Consider the following 16,528-nt stretch of genomic DNA (forward strand, 5'->3'; position numbering starts at 1 on the left):
GCCTTGGAGTGGAAAAGTATTAGCACTAGGCAATCAACTTTTCCTCTTGACACAGAAAATTAGTTTCTGCTAGGGCTATAATTTATTGACGTGTTTCACTAAGAGATCCTATGGCACAATGTAATATGCAGCTCTTCCCACACAGCTATTCCCACCCATTGCACTTACTAACCAGAAAGCCTTCTAAATGTTATCTAGTAGCAAGAAGTAAGCAGTTGGGTTTTGCAGATCATGTTCCTTAGCTGGCTTTTTCATTTCCTCTTACTCAACATTATCACATTATGTTCCCTCTTCTTATGTGCTTTTCCTCTTCACAAAGCTCTTTAAACAGCTGCAAAGGGGGAGGGACCATTATGCTCACGAAAACTCCACTTTGCAGAATGCTTCTGCCAGGTCCTACTGTCTGTCTCTTTCCAGGCATTTAATACCTCCAAGACTCAGGTTTGCTTTTACATCTCTTCCTTGTGCATCCCTGACAACAGAGCCTATTGCCAGCTGTCTTAACTGAAGAACAGTAATCCACGTCTTTGTATTATTGCCATGAGGAATACGTACACCCTCTTTCTCTTTGTGGTGGGCTCCTTTTATTTTAACGGTAAGTGATCTTTTCTTTCAGATACAGCTTGCAGAACAGCGACAGCTTTCAGGGCTAGGAGATCGGACTGTGATATAAGCTCTCAGACAATTTATAACTAACACTTCGGTAGGTTGCGACTTTAAGAGGATGAATGAAATTGATCATTTTAGTGTTGTTTCTGGCTTGTTTGGTATCAGCAAATCCACTACGATGGATGTGGGCAGACAGTAAGTTGGACATAAAATGACAGAATGGTAGGAGATGACAATGATAATCACTAAATAATATCCCTTTAGATGATATCAGGATCATCTGTGATGGGAAAAGCAGGTATTGTGCTGAGAGTGAAAAAATAAAAAATGAACCATGACATGAGCCATAAATAAGACAGATCTCATCCCTCTACAATTATTAGCTCAAGTTCAAATATTTTGCAAAGTTCATACTTCCTAATTGTTTGATTAGTATGTAAATAGCCTAAATTAAGTTGAAATATGTAAATACATGCTTTAAAAAAGCAAACATACATTAAGAACATCTTCTTTAGCCCATCAGGATTTCTTGCATATGTTTTAGCCAACACGCACAGCTCGACAGCAGCATGAAATAGTGCATTTACTGTGGGAGCTTCTTCCCACGGAGGGGCTCCACTGAAGTGTTCGAAGTGAAACTGGCTGAAATTGAACCAAGACAAAAATCACATCTTTCCCATAATTATGTATTCATCCCAGGGTTGTTTTGTTTCTTCAATCACTGAAAGACAACTTTAGAAACCATCTGCTTTGTAACAAATTAAGAGTGAGGCCCTACTTTAGATTCTTAGATTACGCCATCTTAAACCCATTAGTATTTCCTTTTTATTTGCATAAATTTCAGTGTAGAAATTAAAATAGTCTTTAAAATACAGTAAATTCACCACTAATTCCATTGCAACAATAAGCATTCCAAATTAGCATGCATTGTTCTAAAAGCTTTTATAAATCTTTTTACTCAAGAGTATACTGAGAACTAACAACATCACAAAGTGATTTCAGAGAAGATAATGGGATTCTCTTATTGCTGCTTCTTGCTTGCTCTTTACTAGTTACAGATGGCAATTTGGTATGTCACCATTGTCCACATAACTTATTCATGAGAGAGGAAAGACCAAAAATTATAATCTATGCTACAATATATTATTTCTAAACAAATGTTATTTCAACATTTATTAAAGAAACTGAAGTCAGGGAAATGGAGGAAACGTGCCCTATGTTAAATTTTGTAATTTAGACAGTGATAACAGTGCACTTGCCTCTATTTGTCAGCATTGCTCCTTGTTCTGTTTTGTGGAAATCCCTCCAACATGTTTATCACTACACTGAAAATAAACAACATAACAGAGGATGACTAGTTATTCATTTGATATATTTAAATTAGGCCATGTAAAAGGGAAAATTTGCACAGGGGAGTGAATGAAGTCTGGTTTTGTTTCTTCCATTGTGAAATTGGAAGCATTCTCATGCTATTTTTTTTTAATGGTCATATTCCCACAGAGAAAACAAACTTACTGCAGAACATGTCCTGCAAGTTATGTTGCAATTTGCTCTCCTTGTCATAGAGCAGATGTGTAGCGTGTTCAGTGAAGCTAAAACAATTTCCCTAGCTCAGGATCCACCCCAATGTGTTTTCTCTATTACTGCTTTCAGTACACAAAAATACTCCACCCCCAAATTAGGACTGCTTCATCATTCTTGTTAAAAATCGTTTGCCTAAAAGCATCAGTCTACCCTCTGTAACATTTTTGGTGATTACTGCTAGTTAGGAAAAAAAAAAAAACATTTTGTGAGGGAAACTGTGCACTTCCATTTCTCCCAACTCTGAGAGGAAAAAGAGGAGTTTCAAATGCATGGCTACTAACATCATAAAATGCATATAAAGATGAACTTGAAAGCCTGGTAATTTTGTTCCCATTAGGTGCCGTCTGGTTAATATGTAGATTGGTAATGGAAAATAGATTATAAAAATTATACAAGAATCACTCATTTTTACACGTTATTTACAGAGAGTGGCTTTAGCAATCTTTAAGGCAGTGCACTGCTGACATCTAGTGGTATTTGATATAGGCATCTGAGTGAGATGACAGAGTAGCCCCTTCGATCTCTATTTCTGATGATTAAGTTATTTAAACATTGGGATGGGATGGCAATTTTATAAAGAATTATTCATTACAGGAACCCCTCCCCTAAAAACAGGTGATAATTTCTTAAAGGGATTCATTATTTAACAAATCATTTTTTATAATCAAGTCATGGCCTGTCATTCATCATCATAAAGTTTATTGACAGAGTCAGTACTTTGAAATCTGAACTGTTCTCATCAGACATGCAGACCCCACAGTATGTTTTGATTTGCAGACCAGACGACTATGATTGCTAAAACCAGGTTTCAGAGAATAGGATTATTACAAATTCAGAATTAGCTTTCTGCAAATATTCTGCAGTTTCTACTTCTTACTTGCTGTTTAGCAAATACTCCACATGCTAAAATATTTACAGAAAAATATGGCAGACAGTGAAAACATATTTAACAATTCAAACAAGTCACTATCTTTGCTAGCAGCATTCAGTGACCACTGTATGAAACAAACCAAATGACCATTTATATTTGAATTACAGCCATCTGCTTATGTCACTTAAATATGCAACAGCAGGTAATGTTTGTTAAAAAAAACAACCAACAAACAAAACAAAATAAAATAACTTTAACCAAGATTCTCTCTTTAGCTACCAAAAGGCTTCTCACCTATCTTTATAAACACAGAACAATTAATTCCTAAAGTGTAGGCCCATTTTCTCACAGTATCAAATTTAGCTCTATCTTGATTGCAATACATAAGTTAAAACAGAACCTGGAGCTTAGCAAGGATCAGCATAGCTCTAGATTGATAAGCCTTTGATTAGGCAGGCTTACATTAAGAATGAATGTAATATTAAAATATCACATGGTACTAGGGCTTTTATAATGACTTGCAGAGAGGTAGAAAGCAAGTGTGACTTAAAAATCAAACTGACCCGACAAACACAGACGTATTTATCCAAATTTGTTTTCCTAAATGGCTTGGGAAGTATTTAAGAAGCCTATTCTGAAGAACAATGTTATAGTTAAGCATATGTGACAAAATTTGTAATACCAATGCCATAGCATATCCTGGTCTTAAAAGAATTAAAACAAGCCTGGTGTTTCCTTCAACCTTTCCCCAGAGCTTGAGTAAAAGCTGGTTCTTAGATGTGAAAAATCTGTTTGATTATGTTTCCTTTTATGTCTCTCCACTTTCTTACTGGGTCAGAAACAAGAAGCTCTTATGGTATTTTTTTAATCTGAGTGGAAGTACCAAGTTTGAGAGAAACTTATTCCCCCTAGCAACTTACAGCCCAGTACACACGGAAACTAGCCACCTTCTAGAAATGCACACAAACTTTGGCTGCTTATGTGATCCTGGCCTTTTGATGTCTGCCTCTTTCTGCATCTCATGGATATGCCACACATAAAAAACCAGAACCAATTAATGTACCACAAATTTCAAATACTTGCATGGCCAGTGTTTTTTACTGTGTGGAACCTCTCTGGGGAATAACAAAGCAAGTATGCTGTAGGGACATTATCCTCATTTCTGCAGTATCTAGGGTTAAGTGTCCTTTCCCATGGAAGAATTGTTCTATCAATTGGATTAGAATCTGTTTTCATTAACACCTGTGTCCATCACTGTCAGCTGTATGACACAACACAGAATTACTCGACATACAGCAGAATCTCTCTGGGTCAATTCTGTTGGCAGGATGTTACCAGGACCTTAGTCATCAGTATTATTATTTTGTGGCCAATAGTGGTTTGAAGAGTTCACTAGAATGGCTTTTAAAAGCTCATGCAAAAACATGGGAACAGATGCAGTTACCTCTGGGGTTTTGCCATAAGCTGTTCTGCTCCACAGAGAATGTTCAGGCTTATTTGATAGTATCCTGCAGATACTATATTTTGCAGTCACTGAACTCCAGCTTTGGCCATCTAAGATTTAAAGTATTTGTGCTAGTCCATAAATCAGGTTCTGTTTCCATATAAAATAAGGCTTACATACTGCCTCAGGTTTTCAAATAACATCATTCTGAAACAGAAACATCACTAGCTACCAAAGAGCTCCCAATCATTAAAATACCCTTATGACTCCTGCAGCTCATCCCCTGGTTTCCCCTACACAGATCAGAGTTTTTCAATTTGTATATGTGCCTGCAACTCTGTCTCCTACAATACTAAAGAGAGAAGTCACAACCAGACTCCCTGCATTTAGATCACTGAAATGTTCTTCCTTTGTTATTAAGAGGGTGGTTTGCTCCCATTTTCTATTTCTTAATGTATTCCCAAAAGTGTCTATCAATTTGAGCTTCACATTTTACTGTGAAAAAAACCAAAGAGTTCCAATTTATCTGCTTTGATCTACTCTCTAAGATAGTCAACTTCAGCATAAAAGGTACTGGTGCAAGCACCACATCCTTCTGTTCACACAAGCCTACAGTCTTTAGAAAATCAAAAGCCCTTATTATTTCATGAAGATGATTTGATGCACAGAAATTCTGTGATCCCTACATCATGTCACTTGGCCTCCCTTCCACAATCCTGCTACATGATGTTTTACAGGGAGCACTGCAGCAGATGCTGAAGAAAAGCTAATGAACCACCTACTGAATCCTGACAGGTACAATAAGTTAATTCGACCAGCCGTCAACTCATCCCAGTTGGTATCCATAGAACTGCAGGTTTCCCTGGCCCAGCTCATCAGCGTGGTAAGTCCAAATTAGGCTATGCCTTTTCATTCATTACTACCCGCACAGCACTCTAAGTAAAAGTCATATTGGTATTACTATGTCCCTGTTATTTTCTAGTTTACATAATACTACTTAGTAGGCAGGGCCCATACATGCGATTTACTGGTTTTATACTTCAGAATGCAGCTACAACAGGGAGATCAATCTATGCCTAAGCAATAAAGGACAGTGGTCAGATCTTCATCCAATAAAATTCCATTGATCAAAAAATCAAAATCATTCCACTGATTTCAGTACAGTAAGTTACACCAGGTCAGGATCTATCCTAGACTGTGTACACAACGTTAAACCATCTTCTGCTGCTTGCATGAAAGAAACATGGTTGAATGGCCTGAAAACAAGCTATGAAGCCAGCTGAAAATCTCATGGCATATCAGGCATATCAGCAAAGAGTAGTGAAATGTTGTAAAGAAAAAGACACATCAGTTCCAGCTGGAATAGCTTAACACGGTTAAAACAATCCTCATGTAAGCAACTCCTCATATTCAATAAAAATTACTTCAATGGGTCTGAAAGACCACTCACAAAGTTAGCATGTATTTAACAGTTCTTCCAAGGTACAAATACACACCTCAATGCCAAGAGAGGTTTAGCATTAACTGCAGTGGGAACAAGATCCAGCACATCAGTGGGAATAATTCCTGAATCAGGACTTTCAACTCTGTTGCTCTCTCCCTGGATGAAATAGAGGATACAGATGACTGCCTCCTTGCCAGAATTTGTGTATGAGCCAGTGACTTGACTGATGCAAACTTTAGGAGACCCTATGTAATTTATATTCTGAAATTCAAAAGGAAAAGAGAGACACACTGATGGAACATATGGGAAGCTGTGCAAACAGATGAGCTTTCACATACACGTGCAGGCTGATTTATACAGGATATACTGTCATGTATACTAGATAACTCAGGGACAAGTGCTCCCTCTCTCCTGGAGAATTCCACCTGGACACAGTGCACTGCCACCACTAGCACAGTGTCCTCCCAGACTTCAGATTCTGGGCATAAAAAGCGAGGTATCTTACCCCCACAGACCCCAGCGATCAACAACCTAAGCAGAGTAGATGAATGGGCAAGGATGGAGAACGGCACATCTCAGTCCCTATCCCTCTATATCCCCAGTCTTCAAGCAGAAAGCAAAATTAGGTGTCTTACAAGCTCTAACAACCTCAAGCATCTTTAGGTTGGGAGAATTAACTTTTTTTCCTACAGAAATCCTCCTGACTCTTTGGCCTCCTATCTTGTCCCTTCAGTAGAGTCCCAGCCACACAGATCTGCTGCAGAGACACTTCTGGACTGCTGTCCAGAGAGACAGCTGTTCCGTGAAGCAGAGCCTGCCAGCTGAGAGCTTACATGGCAGACCGTACATAAACCTCACATAAATTAATCCAGGCTTTCCTGGTGGTCAAGTGTGCTTTCTGTTTCAAATCAAATCCACATAGGGGCGGAAATCAGCTTGGCAGGATGGTGGTAATTGTTCCCAAATAGCCACACTCACTCCAGTAACAACTGTCCTTGTTAAAAGCCACTTGGAGTTCTACACTTGTGGGGTTACTGCTTCCCATCAGTATGTGCACACTACTGGCCATCTTACCAGCAGAGCAATGCCTGTCTTGAAATATAGAGGAAACCATGCTGCGCAGTTGGAAATATCCTCAAAAACCCACTAATAAATTTTATTACTGCAATAAAGCGAAACATTTTAGAGGACAACTTTTCTCTCTTTTTCCCTGCAGAATGAACGGGAGCAGATCATGACTACAAATGTCTGGCTGAACCAGGTAACCAAACCAACAGCGGCATGCTCTTGCAAACCACAAATATGACTGCTTTCACTCCATCACAGTGATTGCTTTGTTAGTGCTGGTCTGGATACTCCCATCACTACTGTACAATTCTTCTCTTAGGAGTGGATTGATTATCGTTTGGCTTGGAAGCCGTCTGACTATGAAGGAATAAATAAACTGAGAATACCTGCAAAACACATCTGGTTGCCAGACATTGTGCTTTACAATAAGTAAGTAAAACTTTTGTAGTTTATGCAGACAGTGAACAAAATTTTAACCATGTATCAAGGAACAAGCACCAGAACCAATGAAGTAGGTCTGATAGAATTCTAAAACTGAATTTTGTAACTTTTAGCCAGTATCAAGTGTATCTGGCTGGGGTACCGTCCTCAAAGATAATTTTAGTAAAATCAGGGCTCTGGTTAAAGAAATGCCAGCAGCCCTGGAGCACATCTGCAGAGTGAGCTGTTACAACACCAGAGGATCCATTGCAAGGCTCACAATTGAGACACAGATCTATATCAAGCCAGACTATATGGAAAGCATGAATTGTAAGTACAAGCGCAGCCATACACTGGTCATGTTTGCAAGAAGACAAGACAGCTGGAATTCTGTTGGCCATCTTAGGTTCTGAGCTACATTTTTGTCTCCTTCTTCCCCACCACTTCCACCACAGACTCCAGGACATAAATCTCTTACAAAGTTCACAGGTACCAGAACTCCATGAGTTAATATTCATTTGCAAAACCAAATTATGTTTTATTTTCATAAAGCACTAAAAAATCAATGTAAGAATACATAATAAATCTGTCAAAATTTGACCCTGTTGTTTTACAGTACTGAGAAACAGAAAAGCTTGATGCTAGACCATACTTCAGTTTGTTCAAACAGCTAACTGCCAATTTTGTTTGGGGCATTTTTTTGTTTTGTTTTTAAGTCTCTAGCAAAGCCTTGAAATAGATGGTAACAAGTCTTTGGGAAACAAAAATAATAAAAATTTATAATACACTTTCATGATACTTTGAAAACTAATGAATTCATGAACACATGACAGTTGATAAACATATACAGATGGGAAACCTAGGAAGTTTATATATAACTGAGTTAAGTCCCTGGAATCCTACTCCTGAAAATCAGATTTGAGAAATACTTAAAACTATTGTATTAGTCACAAAATAATTCAGCCAGTGGATTAGAATGTACTCTGCCTGGTCAAATCTTGTTCTAGTAAATTTTGCCACCACCCTCCACTCCTTTCTTCCTTACTCCCCAAATGATACCATTTAATGGATTGTAAGAATGGAAAGAAACAGTTTTACAAGAATTTTTAAACAAGTTTTTAGCCTTACCATATTGGATTCTTACGTTAGTACAAAGTTTCAAATTAAAATTTTAGACAAAGGACAATGCCCTGTAACTTTCTGCTGCTGAAGCAGTGTTTCATAGGCATCAATCAGTTCAAGAAGGTGCTAAGGAAAACACAAAGAGCATCTTCGTGCCCCACAGCTCAGTCCATATGTAGACTGCAGAGGACGCTGGGACAGCACCAGCAGCCCAGCCTCTGTCCCACAGCTGAGCCAGTGGCACCCAGCAGAAGAACCTACATATTCTCAGCCCAGGAGTCTACCCAGTACATTGTACGGCGTAACAGTAAATCTAACTCAGGGAGATACAGACATGTCAGAAATAAGATAGAATTTCTTTACTAAACCCCAGCCATTTTATTGGCAATGAACTAATGACCCTAGTATGCTGTAGCCACTCGCTTCTGCATCTGGTTGTTTCACTGCCTACATGAATTAGCTACAAGGTCTCAGCACAATGCCAGGCACCAGGATTTGCAATATTAGCCCTTTCCAGAGCCAAATGTAGCTGGTCTGGAGAACAGCTACACCTCCAAAGCCTTGGATACTTGTAGCAGTACCCTGCTTAGGGAAAAAAAAAAAAAAAAAAAAAATCAACTTTGGCACTGAAATAGCTCTGTTTTCCATTATGTCTTGTCAACAAACAAGTGATTCATTAGACTTTTTATTTACTCTTAAGGAGCACATTTCCACTCAAATAAAAGGGTTCTACTTAACTATACTCAGTTGAACTTCATTCGTTTACACTTGCAGTGAGTTTGGTCTTATATTTTTGCAAATAACATACTGCCTTTAGGTTATGTGCATTTCTTTACATAGATATTTGTTTATCTAAAGGAAGGCATGTGGGATGTATCTAATCTAGACTCTTTGCAGTCTAACAAAGTCGCTAACCCAGGTTTTAATAAAAGCAATTGATTGACATCAGAACAAACTTTTGAGTTTCCCTCGTCTGTCAGGAAAGACAGTTACTAATAGTTGTTCCTTCCTAATGTTACACTTCGCTTTGGTAGCCTGACTGGCTGAGTTTGAAAGGTGTTGCAAAGCACACTTGAGGAGATGCAGTGAATACGCTCAGAAACACTGAATTTCAATAATATTTATCAGCAATTGGCCACTTCACAGATATACCTCAGGATACTTCATAGGTTAAACAGCTCAGAAACACTGGACAGGAGAAAATACTGTGACTATTGATACTGGTCTTCTCCCTGAATTAAAGGGCCCATCATAACATGGAAGACCCTCCTGGTGGAAGTTTGGCAGTTGGAGGAGATACAAAGCCGATATTATTTGTGGGCACTAAGAGCACCGTGGCTTGTCTGTTCTGCTTTTGTAATAAGTAAACATAAACTGGAGTGATGTGATAAATTATAAACCATATAATTACATTTCCTCTGCCTACGTTCTCCCTGCATTTCTAACTAGCACTGCTCATCCTTATTTCCTCGTCCAAGTCATTTAGGAGCATCACTGTGTGCTCTTAGCAGTGGCTGTGCTACAGATCAAAGGTACCTCCGTTTTCATGCTGGCTGATCTCATTTTTGCTCCACCTTCAGAGGTAGAGTAAGCCTTAACTACTTTTACAAACATTTACAAAATACTTTTGAGTTCTTTGGGTGAAACAGAGAAGCATATTTATTACTTAATAATAACTTTATAAAATAATTTTTGTTAGTATTGGACCAAATGTCAGTTCTCTGATTGGGAGAAATGCATATATTAATCTCCCTATCAAGTTATAGCTCCATACAACATAGATTTCAAAATCAAAGTATTTCTAAACTTTGATTCTAGAAACAACTGAGGCCCACGGGACCAAGAATATCAGAGAGCTGGTGCTTTGAACTGGTTTTCCTCTTAATGTTTTATTATCTTCCCTCTTTTTCCTTTCCTCTTGTTTCATTAGTGCGGATGGCACATATGAAGTTTCGCTATACACAAATGCAATTGTAAAGAATAACGGAAGCATTCGCTGGTTGCCACCAGCCATTTACAAGAGTGCCTGCAAGATTGAAGTTAAGCATTTCCCATTTGATCAACAAAACTGCACACTAAAGTTCCGGTCTTGGACATATGATCATACAGAAATTGATATGGTGCTTAAAACTTCCATGGCAAGCATGGACGACTTTACACCCAGTGGAGAGTGGGACATTGTAGCACTCCCAGGAAGAAGGACTGTAAATCCTTTGGATCCCAGTTACGTTGATGTGACATATGACTTCATTATTAAAAGGAAACCTCTCTTTTATACGATCAATCTTATAATTCCCTGTGTGCTAATTACATCCTTAGCCATCCTGGTGTTCTACTTGCCTTCAGACTGTGGTGAAAAAATGACCTTATGCATATCTGTGTTGCTTGCCTTGACTGTGTTCTTGCTGCTGATCTCCAAAATTGTCCCTCCAACATCTCTAGACGTTCCACTGATTGGGAAGTATCTCATGTTTACAATGGTACTAGTGACCTTCTCAATAGTTACCAGTGTCTGTGTACTCAATGTCCACCACAGATCTCCAAGTACTCACACTATGCCCCCTTGGGTGAAGCTGGTTTTCCTTGAAAGACTCCCAGCCTATCTGTTCATGAAGCGTCCAGAAAATAATTCTCCCCGGCAAAAGCTGTGCAACTGTAAAAAGACAAAAGCAGAGAATCCTTGTATGGACCCAACTGACTTCTACAAGAACTCTACCTATTTTTTGAATACAGCCTCCACCAAAAAATATGATATGAAAATCTCTGAGACTCTTGACAATGTCAGCAGTCATCGAGATTTTAGGCTGAGAACAGGCACGAAATTTTCTCCTGAAGTCCAAGAAGCAATCGATGGAGTCAGTTTTATAGCAGAGCACATGAAAAGTGATGACAACGACCAGAGTGTAAGTAACAATGAGAAATCATCCTGGTCTTTCAAAATTTCATCTCCTGTCCTCCCCTATAACATGCTGTTCTTCCGAAAGCATATTTGAACTCCCTAGCTATTCTAAAGTTTTTAGAGAGATTCTAGCTATAGCTTATAAGAGGAGAAATGTTTTGCTGTTAAAAGAAGAGCAATTTGGTAAATGCTGATACTCTCCTGGAAAGTAACATGGCTATTTCTACAAAGAGAGAATGTTGTTTGCCCAGTAAGTCATGAAACACCCTTGAAAAAGCTGTGTTGTCACATTCAAGTAGTGTTTGTCAGGGGAAAAAAATAATATTCGATTCCAGGTCAGAAAAATAATATTTTTCTGCATTGTATTCAGTAAGACTGACCCAGCCCATTGCCAGGCCATGTTAACCAGAAACAATCTACCTGCAACTCAAGCATTTATTTACCTAACTGTGCACAGAAGGAGGATTTAGTAAGATTGGTAAAATGCCTTTGCAAACACCCACTCTGGGCTAAGATATCTGTCCATATATATGGCAAACACAATGGGCAAGATCGGAATCCTAATGACAGCAGAGCTGACACTTCTTTCATTTGAGTTAAATCAGCCTCATCATTGGCTATGAGAACTACTTAATCCAGAATGTGTTTAAGCAGTGCAGCTGCTGCCCTATTCACTTGCCTTACCCATGTGCTACTAGCTAGCACACTAAAGCTGATGTAAATACACCGTGAATAATGTCTGGAAAAACTCATATGGTTCAGAGTTTTGTTTAGACAAGCACACATGGTTAGGAAAAATCATCCTCACACCCACCAGTGTCCCCTCCCTGACCCAGATCCCAGTCAGACTCTAGGTCCTCTAGAGTCTTGTTGTGCTCTCCCTCCCTCAGCCAAGCAGATTAAATAAAGTCTGGCTTCTGATCTTGCAGAAGTCCCTTGAGGAGCATGCCGCTGAGTAGTTCATGTTTTCTATTAGCTGAAATTACTGTCAATATAAATAAAGAAGATCAGCTATTAACATTAGACATGAGCTTGTAAACATTGAAACTGACTGAACAGAAGCAGACTTCATAAAGCAGAAAAAAAGTTTTCTAATAGCTCAGGAATTCTTGCAAGAACATGTTGCATACTAAAGGATCTAAAAAGCCTCCACTTGATATTAAGAACAATTTTCAAGGGTATTTTATACAATAAAAATTAATTGAATGCTTTTCACACAGGGTCCTCTGGTATTACATATCACTTTTCTAGATTCATAATTTTAATCTCTGCTTTCTTCCTTCATTATCATGGTCTGATAACAACTGTTCATGTACATTCACTATAGTCTAATTTCAGAATTGCACAATTCCCATTAGCAGCAGTGGAAATTAAGAGTGCGCAGTGAAGGAAAAATATGTGATGTTCTAATAGAAGACAGGAGATAATTGACAAGCACGGTAAAGTCATTGAGGTGAAGATGTCCTATGTGTAAACAGAATCAATGAGAGAGGAAAAAATAATAATTTCTGAGATGCAAATGAAGATTGATATATTCCCCCTTTACAATAATAGCCTGATAGTCACTTCAGTTTGAGAACAGAATCTAAGGCCATGACTTTCACAGACAACACATGCAAGGCAAGAAGGGATTTTAATAAAAGCAACAGTATTAATATGCATTAAGCCCCTTGATTAAGATGACTGCTGATAAGAAAAGAACTCTGAAGCTAACCTTGTTTATCAGCAGTAAATACCATCTATTTTTGTCCACTGAGATTAATAGCACCTGCAAACTAAAATTAAAGAAAAAAATTCCTTAATTGGATTATACTGTGGGTCCTTCCGGACCGGCTTCCACCAGGCAGCCATGCTCAGTACTTGATGCATCCAAGACAATTAAGAAATATTTACAGTATTTTTCTCCACTGCCCAGAGTGGTTGTAGGAGAAAAACCCCTTCCTAAGCCTAAAGTCAGTTCACTCCCTGAACCTTGAGATTCATTTCCTTTTATTTTCATAAACAAAAATTCAGCATTAGCAAAAGGAAGAGCAAAAGAATATGACAAATTGCTAATATTTTTAATTGGCTTTTTCTTCCAGGTCATTGAAGATTGGAAGTATGTTGCCATGGTAGTGGACAGGCTGTTTCTCTGGATATTCGTCCTTGTTTGTGTCCTGGGGACTGTTGGATTATTTCTGCAGCCACTTTTTCAAAACCACACTGCTGCCATGAACCCTTAGTTGTCATTTAAAATTGTCAATACTTACATGGATGTTCGGTCTCATTCTGTTCTCAGTTCCCCTCTGTTAAATCCACCAACTGAGATGCCAGCCGAGTTATTCTTATATCAGATTTAGAGTAGGGAAATGGGAAGTAGAACATGACTTGTTGTGATGGGGAAAAAACCCAAAACAAACAGAAAACTATTACTTTTTCCAATGAGTTCAGTACTTCTAGTGACATCTTGGCCCTTTTTTCAATTATTTGAAGTCTCAACATTACAGAGGAAGGCGTTTACTGTACAATATGCCATCCTGGTTCACAAGGATTATTATTAAAAAAGTATTTTACATAGATTGCCTCAGGAAGGACATTTTCTTTCCTTAGAATACTGCAATTTCCCTATTACAAAGAAGGTATTGCTATGACATTTATTCTTTCAAATGCACCAAAACTATTTGTATCTGATTTATAAAGAGCTTTATAGGTGGAATCACTGTTTAGCTGTTTGAGTATGATATTTAAAACTCAACTGAAAAACAGAGACATACTTCTGAGGTAATCCCTAATAGGTTTCTTGCCTTGCCACCTCTGATAGCTGATTGATCAACAGAGGCAAAATTAATAGAAGATAAACAAACATTTATACACTCTGTTCAATGATGAAATAAAAATAAAAAGTAAAATTTTCCTTTATATAGATTTAGTCCTGAAATGTTCCTGCAACTTTAACAGCTCGCGTAACTGGTGTTCATACGCACTTTCATGAATCTAAGGCTAAGAGCACAGGAAAGCAACTAGAGAAGACAACTGTGAAAGGCAGTTGGAATGAGAAGACGCCTGAGAACAAACATACCTGCATGCTTTACTGGGGAATTTTAATGTGGATTTAAGTATAATCCTCAACAAATTAGCTAGGAAAGCACATAACACATGTACAGTCTTCGGCAAAAGACAGACCAAGGCCCCAGACTCCTGTCACAGTACAATTCCACCACACTTAGTTCCAGGTAGCTCATAACCTGCAAAAAGAGAAGTGGGCTTCTGGCATTTTCCAGGCTAAATCAATCTCAGCTTTTCCTTGGGGCGTTGTCAGAATGCGTAACAATTTTACCACCACTGATAGAATCAACTAATGGCCTGTGATGAAACTATTAAAATGCACTACTTACTTGTGAAGGGGATTTGGGGCTCACCTGTCCCAGGGGAGTATTAGCTGACACCTAAACCTGTGTTCTTCAACAAGCCACAGATGAAGACAGCTCCGGCTCTATTTGCCCTCATCAAAACCGAGCTACATCTCTACCTAGATCACTATATTCCCAGGAAGCTACAGATAACCACATAGATTTAGACATGCCAGAACAGCTACACCAACACCTTCCAAATTGTTCAGAGCAACTCTGGGGCCTTTGCCGATTCTTGTACTCACCCTCTTCCTGTCCATGCACTGAACTCCCCAGCACGGCTGCCACACACACCACCACCCCACACACCCACCCCTGAGCACTGCAGCACGGCCTGGTGCATGGCAGCCTAGGGGAGATGCAGTGAAAAAAGTATCAGAAGTGGGGTGGGTGAGGCTATGTAAGCAGCACCAGCACCTCCCTTAGGTCATATGCTAGAAGAAGGAATGGTTGTAACATGGTCATCCTCCCTTTCCATTCCGCTTCCTCTATGCACTGTAACAGTATCCATTGCTGAAGACAGGGCAAGAAGGTGAAGGATGACTGCCGGACAGCCCTATTAATGCAAGCGTGACCACAGAAGCTGCCACATCCCCCTCTCCCAGAGGGTGGCAAGGCTCTGGTCAACTGCCCAAACATTAACCATTCTGGACATTTCCGGTGGTGACTGGCAGGCAGTGTAAAGTTTAAATGGGTCAAACCTGCTTTCCCTGTCTCAGATGTCTTCTTCTCAAACCTAGAGAGCAGAGCCATTTCTCTGCAGGCAACTGAAACAACAGCTGTGAGATGAGATGGGGCACAGGCAGCCCCCTGGGAGCAGAGGGGTGCCTTCACTCATGCAGGGAGATGCTCATCTGTGCTAGGTTATATGCAGAGAGCTGCTGTGGCACAGAACATCACAAGCACACATGCACACACTGCCCCAGCTGCTAAGCAGCTTTTTCCACTTACAGAGAAGCCAGAGGGAAGCCAGAGCAGCTGCCAGCACCGCGCAGACAGTGTAAAGGTGAAGCCCCTTTAAATCCCACAATAACCCTGAACAGCAAATCTGAAAGAGGCAGCACAGACTTAAATATTCTTGCGAGCTACTACACACTCCCGCAGGGCAAAAGGGAGAGGGCCTCACCCAGCCAAGCAACCAAGGGTGCAGCAAGTCAGCTGCGGACCCTGCAGTCCACCTGGCTACACTGGACCTCTGCAGAGCAGAGACCCCTCTCTCTGCTCTTTTCACCCAGCACCCAAAGCACTTTTGGCCGTGTCCTGCTCTCACCCTCTTGCCAATTACTATTCCTCTCCCTGGTCCCTTCTTTCTGTTCTTATCCTACTCCTCACTGCCTGAATGCAACTGAAATGAGGCCTCCAGCACTCCCATTTCATAGCTGGCTTTATCTTTATGAGCAGTAATGACTGACAATGCTTGGCTCCCTAACTGCAGCCTTCAGATAAATTATTCCCAGCACAGACAAAAGTTTCAGAAAGGATTTGGCAGCTCAGCTAGCAGCTAACACAGAGCACAGGCAGATGGAGGCCTGACTTGACAAACCCAGAAAAAGCTTTCAAAAAGCACATCCCTGGCCCCAGGGAGATCCCTGAAGAACTACAGCTCTTCATCCAGGGAACGATGGGCTCTGGTGCTTTCCGTACGCTGTGGCAACCTCATTCCTTTTTTAATCAAGAG

General features: G+C 39.7%; 1 protein-coding gene across 1 annotated transcript; it reads left to right on the top strand.

Annotated features, from left to right (window-relative positions):
- Positions 1-366: 366 nt before the first annotated feature.
- Positions 367-14,274, top strand: CHRNB4 (cholinergic receptor nicotinic beta 4 subunit). The gene is made up of 6 exons (XM_009643933.2): positions 367-595; positions 5,246-5,391; positions 7,169-7,213; positions 7,340-7,449; positions 10,493-11,465; positions 13,543-14,274. The coding sequence occupies exons 1-6, from the start codon at positions 541-543 to the stop codon at positions 13,681-13,683; spliced, it is 1,470 nt and encodes a 489-aa protein (XP_009642228.1). The 5' UTR covers positions 367-540; the 3' UTR covers positions 13,684-14,274.
- Positions 14,275-16,528: the final 2,254 nt, after the last annotated feature.

This window comes from Egretta garzetta, unplaced genomic scaffold (assembly GCF_000687185.1).
Source record: "Egretta garzetta isolate BGI_Z169 unplaced genomic scaffold, ASM68718v1 scaffold287, whole genome shotgun sequence".
Lineage (NCBI taxonomy): Eukaryota > Metazoa > Chordata > Aves > Pelecaniformes > Ardeidae > Egretta > Egretta garzetta.

Excerpts from the sequence above, each read along its gene's own strand:
- CHRNB4 (XM_009643933.2), top strand. The coding sequence starts at position 541 with ATGAGGAATACGTACACCCTCTTTCTCTTTGTGGTGGGCTCCTTTTAT. Across the intron at positions 596-5,245 it reads GGGCTCCTTTTATTTTAACG|GGAGCACTGCAGCAGATGCT; the intron begins GTAAGTGATCTT and ends GATGTTTTACAG. Across the intron at positions 5,392-7,168 it reads TGGCCCAGCTCATCAGCGTG|AATGAACGGGAGCAGATCAT; the intron begins GTAAGTCCAAAT and ends TTTTCCCTGCAG.